A 16,547-nucleotide genomic window follows, 5' to 3' on the forward strand; every position below is an offset into this window, starting at 1 on the left:
GGGGGACCCCTAAAAAAAACAGAATTATCTTCTGGAGGACAGGCTCCTTGTAGTACAAGCTTCCTCTACTAGGTGAGTGTACTAGGAACCCATCTGTATCAGTGTGCCAGCTGACACTGTTGTGAGAGGCTGTGTTTGGCTTCAGAGAATTTTTTTTGAGGATTTTTTCAACACATTTGCCCATTTCATGACAGGTGATTTATGAGCACACCTGTCCACACTGTACTGAGTGTTCAGCAGTTTTTGACCAAAAAAACCCCAGTATGATCCTTATGCCCCACCCTTCCTACTCACCCCATCTCACCCCGACCAACTGCTTTTGTTTCTCAGGTTGAAAAAAGTCCTCAAAGGAAAATGTTTTGCTGATGTGGAAGTGGTGAAACAAAAAACAGCAAAAGCACTAAAAGTCGTCAAAATTGAGGAATTCAAAAACTGTTTTGAACAGTGGAAAAAACATCTTGACAGGTGTGTTGCATCAGATGAAGAGGACTTTGAAGGTGACTGAAGTTTAAACATGTAAGAATAAGTACCCAATTTTTTATAAACAAATTTTGGGTTTTTAGAGTTTCTCCCTTGTATACCAATTTTTTGACTGATTATTGCTTCTTGGACATCTCTTCTTTCTGGATTTAATTGATTTTATCCTGAAGTAAATCTTTAGCAGTTTTTTATTTTGTTTTGTTTTGTTTTGTTTTGTTTTCAGCCAAGATTCATGCATGACATACTGTCTCAATCTTTGTCTGAAACAGGAATACTCAGAAACAGATTTTGGAACGAAGCTGTGGCATGTGATTTGCTTTCAACACTCCATCCATAGTCTAAGAGGCAACAAATGTATAAATTGATATCGTAATGAACCCCAATGGGCAATTGGGTGTAATCTTGCCCAGTCTTCCGAAATCATCTCTATAGCATCTACATAAATTCTCCTTTTCAATACCTCCAGAGGAATTATGCCTATGGATCCAAGGAACCAAACCAGCATATTTGAATTCATCCTGCTAGGACTTTCAGAAAAACCAGAGATGGACACTCTCCTCTTTGCTCTGTTCTTCTGCATGTATGTCGTCACGGTGGTGGGGAACCTGTTGATCATCCTGGTCATCAGCTCCGACTCCCACCTCCACACACCCATGTACTTTTTCTTAGCCAACCTGTCCTTGGTTGATTTTGGCCTGGCCACCAACACTGTCCCCAAAATGCTGGTGAACATTCAAACTAAGAGCAAGTCCATCTCCTATCTTTGCTGCCTGACCCAAATGTACTTTTTCCATTTTTTTGGCATTGTTGACAGTGTCTTAATTGCTGTGATGGCTTATGACAGGTTTGTGGCTATCTGTCACCCCTTACACTATTCCACCATCATGAGCCCACGCCTCTGTGGCCTGCTGGCTGGTGGTCCCTGGGTGTTTTCCTACTTCATCTCCCTCACACACATCCTCCTGATGGCACGCCTGGTTTTCTGTGGTGACAAGGTTCCTCACTACTTCTGTGACCTGACTCCCCTTCTTAGACTTTCCTGCACTGACACTTCTGTGAACAGGATCTTTGTGCTCATCGTGGCCGGGATGGTGATAGCCACACCTTTCATCTGCATCCTGGCCTCCTATGCTCGCATCATCGTGGCCATCATGAAGGTCCCCTCTGCAGGTGGCAGGAAGAAAGCCTTTTCCACCTGCAGCTCCCACCTCTCTGTGGTTGCCCTCTTCTATGGGACCACCATTGGGGTCTATTTGTGCCCTTCATCTGTCCGCACAGCCGTGAAGGAGAAAGCCTCTGCTGTAATGTACACTGCAGTCACCCCCATGCTGAACCCCTTTATCTACAGCCTGAGGAACAAAGACCTTAAGGGGGCCCTGAGGAAGCTCATCTATAGAAAAATCACCCCATCCTCCTAACCATCAGGACACCTGGGAGTTCCTGGGGAGTAAGACACAGACATTTGTGTTTTGGGGCCAAAATCTGGAATTGCATGGGTTGGGAGAGTAACCACTTTGAGTTTTGAATGGCAGAAGTTTAAAAGAAACCCTTAAGATGACCCTGTCACTATTTCCTCAATTACTGGGACCACTAAAAGTTCTTTTTGTATGTCTTAGGCCGTATTCCTGGAAGAATCAGTCTAGTTCTATCAGATTGGGTTTTCCATGGCTCAGACTCCACTGAGCCCTCAGCAAACACTTATGGAGTACCTATCATGAACTTCATGCTGGCGTTGGTCATGGTGTGGTGAGCAGGAGAGACACAGTGTCTGCAGTGGAAGATTCCTACAACTGGGTGTGGAAATAGATCCCAGACCCATAATTAAACATAATAGAATGGAGTATGTACATGAGGGGAAAGGCAGAATACAGCAGGAACATTGGACAGACTCTGGAGTGTAGGGTCTTATCCTAAAGGATAAGATGGTGTTGTTGAGGCCAACATGAAGAGTAAGAGTGTCTTAGATAAAGAAAACAGTGTGTGGAATGTGAGAGAGCAAGAGAAAGAGAGAGAAGAAGCCATCTGTGGTGTGGAAAATCCAGTTCTGGTGAATGACTTGGGAAATGCCACACCAAGAAGAGTTTTAGGGTAAACCCAAGAGTTTGGTCTTGCTCATAAGAAGCAGGCAATTAACTTGACTCCCAGAGACCGAAGTCAAGGAGGATGTGAGCAAGATGCATGCTCCCCCTACCCTCGCTCCTGTCCTACTGTCTTGGGGGGGTGAGATGGAGTGTGCTAGGGGAGTGTTGCAGGAGGCACAGGGAGAAAGAGATTCAGACTGCGCACTAGGAAAGCCAGGAGCCACCACCTGACACACATGTCTTCAGAGCCAGAACATATGGAGGGTGATACAATCCATGGAATCATGACTCTAAATCGGAAGGAAGCTGAGGCCTAGGTCTCAGTCACCATAGGTCCATGGGATGCATTTGAGGAGTGACACCGCTTGTGGCAGAAATGAGAGCTATTCGTTATGAGAGTGTCTTGTGTAACACACCATAGTATGTTTCTTCGCAGTCTCACCTCCCCATTCTGAAATCCCCATAAAGGCAGTAAATTTATTTATGTCTGTTGTGAAGTAATCCTCATACTCACCTGGATACTTACAACTCAAATGGATTATGCAGTGACTTTAAATGGGACCAGACATTTCCAAGTGGTGCTGAGGAGAGGACATCCTCTTAAGCAGGAAGATTTTGGATAATCATGCATTTAATTTGCTTATGTTATTTTTCTTTCTGAAGAGAATTAAATTAGACTTTTTCTGTAGAACAAACAGACCTCCAGACCTGGCCCTGTAGTAGGTTGAAAAAATAGAGCTTTCTGGTGGACATTCTGATGAATAAAACCCAGAAGTTAAGAATATTGGGATTTTCCATGGGGAACACATCCTGTGATTCTGGTGAGGGATTTTTTTTTTAAATAACCAAAAATTGATTGAAAGCTGAGCCACAACTCTCTGTCCTGGGAAGTTCCCCCCACCCCCTGCTTCATGCCTGCAAGTTGTTACTGTGCTGACGAATATGGATGGAAGACCTGGAAGCTTGGGAAAGTATTAGCACTCGGCAGCTCAGAAAATTTTGTGAAAACCTTTCTCTCTGTATCCAGCTTGAGCTGAAGCACTTGTTTAGTTCCCTTTCTCCTCTATGCGATGAGTGATGCCTAGCACCAATAAACTCTCTAGATTCTGTCGGCCTGACTACCTCTGCTTGTTTTGTGTTAAGAAGTTAAAGCCACAACTCCAGGAGAGGTTTGTCCTGGTAGCCTTTACAATATCAACTTCCAATATTTGTTGGCATCAGTATATATTTCATTCATTCATTCATAAAATATTTACCAAGTATCTACTCAGTGCCAGCTATTGTTCTAAGCACTGGCAATAGAGCACTAAGCAAAAGAAAAAAATAATCCTTTTCTGTGACTACAAAGTGTCTCGACCACCGACTAGCAGTGACCGCGGAACGCTGCAGATAGCTCATCGAAACATGAGAAAAACATACACACGGACAAACAAGTCCTGTGGAGAAATAGGGATGAAATGGCCACTCTCTCTAGTGGGGAGCACCTCATTCTCCCACCTGAGCAGGCTTTTATTGGGTTCATTTGCATAAGAATTCAGGTAAAGCTCATTACTCATTGCTAGGAAATAAGGATCAAACAATAGATAACAAGGAGGTCTGAGGGCCTATTTTGAGTCAGGGTCAAAGAGCTGTAAAAAACTTTAAGGAACAAACTTACTTCTTCCTTGGACCCTTATCATTCAATTGAAAGCATTCTAAACAAAGCAGGTTTCACAGGATTTTACATATTCTTTCTTAGGCCTGATCACCTGGGAAACCCACACTTTCCAGCACAGGGCTGCACCACCCTCCATTATTGTTTCAGGCTTAGGTGGAGCAAGGGAAGTAAGGTAGCCAAGAGATTAGGAGATTTTCTTGCAGACAATGAGGACTCAGACTGTGTTAAAGCTGAGGGGTGAGGGTCCATCACCCCCTTTTGCTGTAGCCCCCAAAGTCCTTCCTTGGGGGCCTCCCACGTGATCGTGCCTGTCTTAAGTCGTTTCCCCCTTGGGGAATCTTAACCGTCATTGGCTAACCAACCAAGCATTGGGGGCCAGGCAGGGTGAAGTAAAAGGAGCAGAAGTGGTACTCCTGCCAAGGAAATAAGCTTTTGTCTCCTTGCTGGTTTACGGTCCAAGGTCATTCCCTCAGCCTTAGTCTTGGCGGGGGTTACAGCTTCTGATACCAGGCAGGGAGGTTCCCAACAACAAAGTTTTAGTACAAGAAAGTGTGTTTTGGGGGGTGGGAGGAATATTCTCTACCTGGATATCAGAGCAATGGTATTTTGCTTTGAAAATGCAAGAAAATTTAAATAATTCTCTATGTCTTCAGGTCCCACAAAATTACACGTAGAATAAAATTCCAAGCATTGCACACCAGAAAAAGGGTAATTTCACTGATAGTAGTTAAAAAATAAAATTAAACAATAGGACACAAAACAACCTACACCCAGCCCAGCAGGAAAAAACAACAATAAACAAACAAAAAAAATCAATGTGCCAGATAATAACCAATGGTGAGAAGGACTTCAAAGCATGATGAAGGGCAATGTGACAGAGACAGATGGGAGGCATTTTAATCTGGGGGCTTCTGAGGGCGATCAGTCTCTGAGAAGGTGGCTTCTGAGCGGAGACCCAAATCGAGCCAAGAAGAGAGTGCTCCTGGGCGGGAGGCAGAGCAGCATGAACGAGACAGGGGCAGCACAGGCACAGTCAGGAACAGGGTTTAGTTGTGTTACAGAGTTGTCTGTGCTTTTAATACACACTTAGATTTCTTCCGTTTGCAATCTTGGAACAAAGCCCTACAGGCATTAAATCAATGTACAACTCAGGTTAAAACAACCAGCAGTACAAGCAAAAGAAACCATCAACCAAATGAAGAGGCAACCAACAAAATAGGACAAGATAGGACAAACACCACCTCTGAAAAATGCTGCAATAGAAAATACATAAAGAACTCATACAACTCCACACCAGAAAAACAAACAACCCAATTAGAAAGTGGGCAGAAGACCTGAATAGACACTTCTGCAAAGAGGACATACAGACTGCCAATAGACACATGAAAGAATGTTCAGTGTCACTAATCATCAGAGAAATGTATATTAAAACCACAATGAGATATCACCTGACAGCTGTCAGAATGGCCATCATCAATAAATTAACAAATAGAAAGTGTTGTTGAGGATGTGGAGAAAAGGAAACCCTTGTGCACTGTTGGTGGAAATGCAGACTGGAGTAACCATTGTGGAACACAGTGTGGAGTTTCCTCAAAAAATTAAAAATAAAATTGCCTACAAACCAGCAATTCCACTTCTGGGTACATATACAAAGAAATCCAAAATGCTAATATATACACCTCCCTGTTCATTGCACTATTATTTCCAATACCCAAGATTGGGAAGCAAACTCAGTGCCCATCAGTAGACGAGTGGATGAAAAAGCTACAGTACATTTATACAATGGAATACTTCTCACCCGCAAAGAAGAATAAAATCTTACATTTTGTGATGGCATGGATGGACCTAGAGGGTATTATGCTAAGTGGAATAAGTCAGACAGAGAAAGACAAAGATCATGTAATTTCACTTGTACGTGGAGTCTAAAGGACAAAATAAACACACAAAACAGATACAGAGAACAGACTGACAGCTCATAGAAGGGCGGGGGCCCAGGGGATGAGTGAAGGGACTAAGAAGTACAAATTGGTAGCTACAGAATAGTTACAAGGATGTCAAGTATAGCATAGGGAATCTAGTCAATAATATTGTAATAACTATGGATGGGGCCAGGTGGGTACTTGAAATATCAGGGCAAACATTTTCACTCAGGGCGAACATAGACACTCATAAAATATATGAGTGTCTAAAATATATGAGTGTCTATGTGGTTAGACACTCATAAATTTTATGAGTGTCTAACCACAATGCTATGCACCTGAAACTAATACAGGATAATATTGAATAAAAACTGTAATTGAAAAAAAAATGAAGCTACCATATTACCAATAATCCTTCTGGGTACCTACCTAAAAATTTTGATAACATTTTTTCCTAAAACCATATACACCCCATGTTCACAATAGCTAAGACATGGAAACAATCTAAGCCTCCTCTGACACGTGACTGGATGAAGAGGATGAGGGACATACGTACACTGAAGTACGAATCAGTCATGAAAGATGGAGACAGGTTGCCCTTTGTGACAATACGGATGAATCCTGAGAGTATTGTGCTAAGCAAAATAAGTCAGGCAGAAAGGACAAGAACCGTATGGGGGGGGTGGTCACTGAAGGGAACAGCGTAGGGGGGGGATGAAGAGGGTGAAGGGGTCAAATATGCAGTGACAGAGAAGACTAGACTTTGGCTGATGAGCGCCCAATGCAACACACAAATGATGTGTTATAAAACTGTATGCCTGAAACTTAGATAATGTTATTAATCAGTGTTACCCCAATAACTTTAATTTTAAAATCCCAGAGGTCATTACCTTGGGGTGTCTGTAGGTCAAGAAACTGGAGTGGCTTAGCTGGCTGGCTGTCTCAGGGTCCTTCAGGAAGTTGCAATCAAGAGGTCAGTGGGGGCTTGACAGGGGCCGGAGACCTGTCTCCAGCCTCATCTGCACAGATCTCAGCTCTCTGCTGACCAAAGACAGCAGCTGCTGGATAGTCTCTCCAGGGGGTGGGGCAGCTGGGGAGAAAGAGACAGAGATGGCGAGGGAGAGGAAGAGAGGAAGAGAGGAACAGGTAGGAAGGGGAAAAGAGGTGCGGGGAGGGAGAAAGGGATGCGGGCAGACAAGGAGGAAGGTGCAAACAAGATAGAAGTCACAATCTGTATAACCAACCACACAACAATTTTTGTTGTATCCCATTCGTTGGAAGCAAGTCACAAGTCCAGCACACATTAGAGGAAATAGCAATACCCAGGGGTAAATACTAGTGGGCAGGGATCTTTGGGATCTTAACCTTCTCTGAGGCTTCCGGACTTTCTAACATTCTCTCAGCTGCCATCCCTTCAGGGAGATGGACCCACAGTGTCACGTGTCACAGGAGGTTGAGGGCGTTCTCAGAGCTAGATCTTCCTGCCAGTCTGGACTGCTGAATCCATGCAGTTCTGAAAAGAGGCACACGGGGGCAGCAGAAACACGTGGCCAGAACGTCTCATGCCCTCAGATGCTTTGAGCAGAGAAGTTCAGAGGGAGCCTCTCTGTCGCAGGCACAGATGTCCTGCTAACTCTGGTCGCTCACCCCACCCCACCTCAGCGCCTTCACCACAAAGGGGTCACAGATCCACAGCTTCCCATGGCCTACCTTAGTTGGGACACATTAAGAAAGCAACCCTAAGTGTTCCAAATTCCCCATCCATCCCACCCGCAGGATTCACAGAATCTCTGACCCTTGTGTCCAGCCCCCCAGGACTGGGGGTGTCTGGGCCCAGACCGGGAAGTTCCATAGAGATGCTGTTGTCTCAGAGATGAGGAGAGGGAGACAGGTGGCAGCAGAGAGAAAGGAAGAGCTACAATCATGATTTTAAAACAACAACAACAACTAGAGTAAACATTTATAGAGGTTCAAGTTCATAGGCGTCCTTGGGACAAGGGGTGGTGCAGTGTCTACTCCCTCCGAGGGTTGAGGACCGAGGCAGTAGTTGGAGAAGAGGGCCAAGGTGAGGGTGGAGAGACAGTAGGAGGATGTTTAGGATGCTCACTATTCCCTTCGCAGACCCTTATTCTAATCACTTGACCTACATTAACCTATTTACGTAATTCTCCCAACAACCCTCTGAGGTACATACTGTCATTATCCTCACTGCCCAGATGAGGAAACTAAGGCACACACAGAGGGAAAGCAACCTGTCCAAGGCCTTGAAGCTGAGTTGGGCAGAGAGGATTTCTGGGCCCTTCGTCTTGGGTGAGATCCCACCTCCTGCTTTTGTCATTCACATGCAAAGGGACCCTGACTGGTTTTAGGTGACACCAGAGGCTGCACAACAGGAGAGAAGGCATTAGAGTCACTCTTCTTTTGCCAGGAGCTTCTAGTGGCTCCTGGGACCTTGCTGAATGGATTCAGCAGCTGCTGCCATCTCCCCCTCATCCCCCACTGTGCTCCCCTCCAACTCCCCATTCAGCTCCAGCTCCCATCGCTAGAACTTGTTGAACTTATTCCTGCCTCAGGGCCTCTGCTCCTGCTCTTCCCTCTGACTGAAATGTCCTCCCTCAACTCTTCCTGGTTAGCCTTGCCGTGTGTTTGGGGAAGTGGTCCCTTACCGACCTCCCTCGGGCCCAGACGTCAAGAATGCATACCCCGCAGGCAGTCAGCCTGGGTTCATGCAGTTCCATCACTTCCCTGCTGTGTGACTTTAGGCCATTGTTTGGCTCCTCTGTGCCTGTTTCCTTGTCTGTGGAATGAGGTAATAATGGCACCTGCCTCCCAGGTTTGGGTAAGGAATAAAGGAGGTTATTATGTATAAAGTGATAAGAAGAATGCTGCACACCTAGTAGTCATGTGGGCAGCAAATGCCAACCATTATTATTATTCTGTACTTTTCCATGATCACTTGAAGATTTATTTGTGTTTATTAAAACAGTGAAGCATTGCAAACCATGAAATTCAATAATTCTCACTGCCAAGTGTATGAGTTCATACATGAATTGAATTTAAGTAATATCTTTAAAATAAAAGCATTATTTTATATTTATTTTTTTTTACTTTATTGAGTTGTAATTGAGAAATAAAATTGAAAGTGATTTAAAGTGTCTGAAACTTATTCCTTTCAGATAAGTTTTTAAGGAAACTTAAAATTGTTCCTTCTTTTAACATTAAAAGATTACAACCCTGGCTGGTGTGGCTCAGTGGATTGAGTGCCCCCTGTGACCCAAAGGGTTGCTGGTTTGATTCCCAGTCAGGGCACATGCCTGGGCTGTGGGCCGGGTCCCTGGTTGGGGGGCACACAAGAGGCAACCACACATTGATGTTTTTCTCTCTCTCTCCCTCCTTTCCCTTCTCTCTAAAAATAAATAAATAATTTTTAAAAAAGAATGAATCAAAAAATAAGATGTTTAATCAGTGGTTTCCCAAATTATACTGTTTGCAGATATTTCAATTTTATTAAAATTTACAGTTACTGAATAATTTATATAAAATAATATATCAGAAATTAATCAAAATTTCATCATCTACATATATTTTATGGCCATTAATATTATTTGTTTAGTTCATAATTATTCCTGAAGATGAATATAAAATTTTAAAATATGTTAATTCACTGGGAATGTGGCTGGGATGAACAGTGCCTTTCCTATAAAACTATGGAGGGTGAAATTCCACACAGAGCCCACTAGGTGCCGCTGTCCTCAAACCAAGCCCACCACCCCCCACCCAGGGAAAGTGTGTCTCCCTCAAATACCAGCGGGACCTGGGCGCCCCACAGGATGTGCAGGGGCCTCAGGCTCTTCCCCACCTACAGACCCCATCCTGCCCCTGCGGTCAGTTCAGTCCGAGACCACATGCGGGATCTTTCCTATGAGCTCTGAAAAACGTCTCTCCACCTCCTTCCAGGGTTCCCCCAACATATCCACCCTGATCCTTACCTCTGGGCCTCTGCAGGTGCTGTTCCCTCTGCGTGGAATGCCTTTCCTCTCTGTTTACTGATGTCCACTCAGAAAACTCATACTGTAGTTAGTAACTGTCCCACAGTCTCCTGGGGGCATGGTGCCTCATTTCTCTGTGCCCCAGGTTCCTCTGACGGGCCGACTGGACAGAGTGGTTGAGCCAGAACATTAGAGACTCTGAGCTGAGCGGCAGTGCTGAGCCACAGCAGGTTTGGGGCAGGAGGGCGTCCTTGTGTGTACGGAGAGGAAGAGCCGGATCTTTCCAGAAGGGTCATAGAGGGTTTGAATAAGAAGCTGTAGCTTTGGCCAGCACAGTCCTGCTCCTTGGGCTCCCAGTGGCTAGATCAGCCCCATGTGCCCTCCTGGTGGGGCTGTTTGCTACCGGTGAACCCCTGAGACTGGGCCAACCCACCACACCTGCTCCCTGGGCAGACACCAGCCGGAGGGACGGCCTTTCAGGAAAAGCCACGAGCAGGCGGCTGGGGGCCGGGTGTCACCTTTATGAAAGCGTGGTAACTCTCTACCGCAGAGGAGTTGGAGGCCTGACCCAGAGGCTGATGTGGCTCCCACAGGGCTCACTGGGGAAACAGTGCTGGGAGGTGAGCTCCACATGCAAGCAGAGGCCCAGTTGAGCTGGCCAAGGTTCAGGGGGCTGAGGGGCTCTCGGAACCCGGCACCCAGACCACCTTCCCCGCCCATCTCAGCTGCCCTCTCTGTTTCCCGGGACAGTGTCCCTTTCCTCTCCCATACTGTCTCTGGGCCTTTTCCACTCTCACGGCTTCCCACCCTGTCTCTCCCTCTGGCTCTCTCAGGGTTTCTCTGTGTGTCTGCCTTCCTCTGTGTCTCTCTTTGTCTGTGTCTGCTGCTGTCCCTATTGTCCCAGCCAACCTCCACTCTCTGAGTGGTGAGTGTGGGGGACCGATACTGGCTTCTCCCCTTCATCCTCGCCCCAGGGTCCTCTTTCTCCTTAAGTTCTGCCTCTGACCACTTGGCCCTGAGAGGGAGGAGAAGGGGAGGTTGTTGCCCTGGGGAAGGGGCAGGGCGGGCTGCCCGGGGAGGAGAGGGTTCAGGTCTGGGCTCCATGGAGTCCCCTGTGGGAGTGTCCAGTTTCAGACCCTAGTGCTGACTTCCACTTTGGGGACCCCCTGCAGCCACCCTCTCTCCACCACCCACCTGCTCCCCACAGCCCACCTTCTTCTCACTTCTCTTCTTGCCTTTCTTATCACCAGGACTCCGACCTCCTCTCGTGTCTCTGCATCTTCAGTGGGTGTCGTCCCCACACCAGGGTCCTGATCTTCACACGGTGCAGCCGCTGATGGTTGACTTCCAGCCAGCTGTCGCCTTGTCAACACTATTGGAATGAAAAACCAGGGTTTCATGCAACGCCAAAAAAGACCCAATAGAGCTGGTACTTACGGGTGACTATACCCATTACTGGGTGTGTGTATGGAGGGGGGACCAGGAGGGAGGTTGTGTTCTCAGCTTAGGGGCCGGGGAGGGTCTGGCTGTGGTGTGGTCCTCTACAGTCTGGCTCTCGGGTCTGTCGCCGAGGAGCCCAGCTACTCTGGGACTGGTGGGAGATGGGTCCAGTTGCCATGCAAATCTGCAGCCCCTCTATTGTGGGGGGTCTGACTATTGTGGGGGCCCAGTTATTGTGAAGCCTTGGGGGTGGTTGGGGTCTGACGTAACTGCTGTGAGGTTCGCGTGTCCGTGGTGGTGGGGCAAGCAATTGTTGCTCGTGGTGGGACAGGCCTCCACTGTTGTCATGTGGAGGTGGCAGCTCCTGGGTTAGAGGCATCAGCTCGCTCTCTCACTCGCTCACTCTCTGCCCGCTCCCTCTCCTTCTCTCCTTCAGTCTCTGCTCCTCCTGCTTCTTCTCTTTTTTTTCTCTGCCCATCTCCCTCTGTCCTCTCTGTCTCTCTCCATCTCCACCTCTCTCTCTGCCCCCATACTGAACTCTCACTCACAGGTTAACTGAGCAATCACTTCATGCCCACCACCTGGCTGCAGCAGGTTCCTGGGGGCTCTGGGTCTCACTTAGATGGGAAGAGGAGGTGGGACATGCCCACCCACCCAAGGTGGGCACAAGGGATGGGAATCATTGGTCTGTGTGGAGCAAAGAGGCTGAATGTTTGTGTCCTAGTGGCCACCCCCATCCTGGAAAGGTCTTGTTCCCCAAAGTACACATCAGACACGAGGCTAAGGAGCTTGGGTGGATGCAGGGACTCTCTCTTCCAGGAGCAGAGAGGGTTAAGGGCCTTAAGACGGGGGACCAGCCATGAAGATATTGAAATGAGAGTGCACATCAGGTAGAAAGAACAACCAGTGCAAAGGTCCTGGGGCAGGATTGGGCCTGATGTGTTAGAGGAACAGCAAGGAGCCCCATGGGGCTGGAGCGGCATGAGTGAGGGGGAGAGAGGAAGGAGGTGAGGGTGGGGAGGGGGTGGGACAGGTTGTGCAGGGCCTCGTGGGCCACGGAAAGGACTTGGGCTTTTACCCTGAGGGAGGCAGAGGCCACTGGGACAGGACATTTGTGGGGCTTCCTAGACAAGCCAGCCAGCCCGTGCCCCGGACGTGGCTACCACCACTATGCCTCCTCTTCTTTCTTTTCTTTTCCAATTTTTAAAATTGTGGTAAAATGCATGCCACATAAAATTTGCCATCTTAACCCATTTTTAAGTGTAGAATTCAGTGGCATCCAGCATGTTCACATTGTTCTGCAGCAACAGCCACCATCCATCCCCAGAACTTTCTCACCTTCCCAAACTGAACCGCTGCCCCCATTGAACACGGACTCCCACCCACTCCCCTGGTGCTGGGCTCCACCATCTACTTCCTGTCTCTGTGGATCTGACTCCTGCAGGGACCGCCTGTGAGTGGGATCCCACAGTGTTTGTCCTTCTGTGCCTGGCTTATTTAACTGAGCATAATGTCCTCAAGGTTCACCCATGTTGTAGCAGGTGTCAGAACTTCCTTCCTTGTTAAGGCTGAGTGACATTCCATTGTATGGGTGGGCCACATTGTGTTTATCTGCTTATCTGCCAATAGACGCTAGTGCTGCCTCTGCATTTTAGCTACTGTGAATCATGCTACTGTGAAGACAGGTGTACAGATAGGTGTTTAAGACCCTGCTTTCAATTTGTTTGGGTGCATGCCCAGGAGCAGAATTGCTGGGTCATATGGTAGCTGTATTTTTTCATTTTTGTGAACATGCTAGACAGTTTTCCACAATGGCTGCACCATTTTACCTTCCCACCAGCAATTCATGAGGGTCCTAATTTCTCCGCACCCTCATCCACACTTGTTATTTTCCAGGGGTTTTTCTGATAGCGCCGTCCTCTGGGGCGTGAGGCAGGATTTCTTTACAGCTGGATCTGCATCCCCTGATGACCAGGGGTGCCGAGTGGGTGTGCCTGTCCTTACCAGCCCCTCGTGTGTCTTCTTTGCAGAAACGTCCATTCAAGTCCTTTGTGCATTTTTAAATCACGTTGTTTATTTCTGTTGTTGAGCTTTCAAAGTTCTATATATATTCTGAGTGTTAATTCTTTATCAGATATAGAATTTGCAAGTATTTTCTCCCATGCTGTGAGTTGCCCTTCTGCCCTGTGGATGTGCCTTTGATGGCACCCCTCTTTTCACAGCTAGAACGTGGAGACCGGGCCAAGGTGAAATCCAGTCTGGGGATCCGGGTTAACCAGCACTGCCACTTCTGTTCAAGTGGCTGCTGGGGCCAGGCCTCCTGGGAGACCCCTTTATAAATCGGCCTGGGATGTGGGCACTGCCCCTACAGCAGGGTGTCTTACCACACGCTACTGGCATTTGCGGCTGGATAATTTTTTGTCCTGTGCAGTGGACAGTGTTGAGCAGCATCCCTGGCCTGACCCACAGTATGCCAGTAGCATCCTGAATGGGGACCTGGGGGTGATGGCAGACCTTCGTGCCCTCACACACTCATTCTACAGAGCTTGTTAAGCACCCAGTTTGTGCCAGGCCCTGGGGTGGGGATACACTGGGGAGCAGAAACAGAGGTCAGGCCTCATGGAAGAGAGACAATTTATTACAGGGCTGAACATAAAATTACAGGGACCATACATGCTGAGAAGCAAAAGTACCTGGTGTTCCAAGTAGGGACACTTGGTCTCTCCTGGGAGGTCAGGGAGGACCTCTTAGAGAAGTTGCCATCGAGGGTGACAATGAGGGAACTAGGGGAGGCAAGGGAGAGTGGTCCAGGCAGCAGGGTGGCACATGCAAAGGCCCTGTGGTGAGTCTGAACTGTCAGAATGCCAGTGTGGTTGGCACATGGAGGGGGCCAGCTCCTTCTAGACTGTGCAGGGCCTCACAGGGAGTGTGGTCTTGACCTGCTGAGCATTTTAAGCTGGAAAATGGCACAAGCTATGGTGAAAGGACTGCTCCAGCAGATAGTATCTGTAGAGTGCTTAGCACAGGCAGGGCTGGCACCCAGAAAGGGCTCTTAGGATGCAGTGGGTGTTTCGGGGAGCCAGAGAATTTACCTGGTCCAGTCCCTGCTTTGTGACATCTCCGGGGACCATAGTACATTCCAGGCTTGGGGTGGGCACTGGGAAAGCGGGATATACTTGCTTTGAGTGCAGTTTTGGAGATGGGGAAGGATAGCCACCCCTGGGTAGGGGACTGGGCTCCCAGGGCCAGAAGCTGCCTCCCTCAGCGCATTCCTGAGTCCATTGCACAGTGGGAGGCTGAAGCCCCAGGGCTCTGCGTCCTGAGCCAGCAGCTGTATCCTGGCTTGAAGGTCCCTTTCAGACTTGCCACATTTCTGGCCATATCTCAGGGCCTGAGAGGGTGGACTCTGGGGTCTTCTACCCAGGTTCCATACCCACCTGTGATCAGCTGTGTGATGCCAGGCCAGACACAGTACCTCTCTGAGCCAATGTCAAAAAAGGGAGACGACCTCTCAGGGAAGATGTGAGAATTACACAGCATGGTTCAAATTCATTCATTCACTCAACAAACAGGTATTAAGCACCTACTGTGTGCCAGGTGCTATTCTAGGCACTAGGGATACAGATGGGCACCATCACCTCCCTCAGGGGCTGGTGTACTAGTGGCAGAGACAGACACCAAGCTACTCAGTCACTCAGCAACTAAAAAGTAAGGGAGTGGTAAGTGCTCCAAATAAACACAAAGCAGGAAAAGGAGGACAGAAAATGAATGGGGCTGTGGTGTGGATGGCGATTTCACTGAGGGGTCTGCTCAGGCCTTGCTGAGGACGTGAGACCTGAAGAAAGTGAAGGCAGGGTCACATGACCATCTGGAGGAAGCACATTGCTGGCAGAGGGAACAGGCCATGCAAGGGTCCTGAGGTAGCACTGTGCCTGGTGTGTTGGGGGAACAGTGAGGAGGCTCATGTGGCTGGAACAGAGAGTGAGAGGAGGCACAGCCATGAGGCTAGATGTCAAACTGAGATGTGCATGTAGGGCCAGGGAGCCTGGTCAGGTCCAGCTACCTGAAGGTGAGTTTGGGAACTCAGGTGCCTGGGAGAGAGTCCCTCCAGCCAGGGCCTGAGCAACAGTGCAAGCTGGTGAAGTCCTGGCTTTGTCTAGACAGGAGATACCTCTGGTCTTCCTTCCCTTAAGTCAGTGTGGTGACAGGGGCCAGGTGCCTGAACTCCTTCCTGTGACACCACCTCAGGACTGGGTAGGGGCTTCAGGCTTCTGCCAGGCAGCTGGAACCCTTCCTGCCTGACCACTGAGCATCTGAGGCTCCTCTTATGTGGGGAGTGGGGAGCTGTGGTTTGGGCTGGAAACGGGGAGATAAACTATAGGAACACTTCCATCCAGTGGCCAAGGGCTAAAGTTCCCCAAGATGAATTTTGATGCGCGTGAGTAACAGGAGATGAATTTTCCTTCTTTTTTTAAAATTTTATTTATTTATTTTTAGAGAGGGAAGGGAGGGAGGGAGAGAGAGAGAGAGAGAGAGAGAGAGAGAGAGAGAGAGAGAGAGAGAGAAACATCAATGTGCAGTTGCTGGGGGTCACGGCCTGTAACCCAGGCATGTACCCTGGCTGGGAATCCAACCTGTGACACTTTGGTTCGCAGCCCACACTCAGTCCAAGGAGATGAATTTTCATCACGACATGGTCTTGCCATTGGATCAGACCCTGTGAACCCAGGGGTCTCCTTCAAGCACATGGAGTTCAGAGCGGACCACTTACTATACTTTGGGACTAAGCACGAACCTGGGTTCTTTACTGACAGGCACCAACCTTGCATCCAACACATGAAAACATTGAGACTCAGAGAACACCAGACACCTGTCAAAGCTCCCAGAGAATGCCACCAAACCAGCAGGGATCAGTGGATCCGAACACCCCACCGCCTGGCCCTGACCCATTCCTCCCATTAGCTCGCTCCTGACTCCGGGG

General features: G+C 48.2%; 1 protein-coding gene across 1 annotated transcript; it reads left to right on the top strand.

The window, feature by feature from the left end:
* The first annotated feature begins 959 nt into the window (after positions 1-959).
* On the top strand, positions 960-1,898 carry LOC123814109 (olfactory receptor 24). The gene has a single exon (XM_045831699.1). The coding sequence runs from the start codon at positions 960-962 to the stop codon at positions 1,896-1,898; it is 939 nt and encodes a 312-aa protein (XP_045687655.1).
* The last annotated feature ends 14,649 nt before the right edge of the window (positions 1,899-16,547 follow it).

This window comes from Phyllostomus hastatus, unplaced genomic scaffold (assembly GCF_019186645.2).
Source record: "Phyllostomus hastatus isolate PE091 unplaced genomic scaffold, TTU_PhHast_1.1 phas_contig_159, whole genome shotgun sequence".
NCBI classification, from domain to species: domain Eukaryota; kingdom Metazoa; phylum Chordata; class Mammalia; order Chiroptera; family Phyllostomidae; genus Phyllostomus; species Phyllostomus hastatus.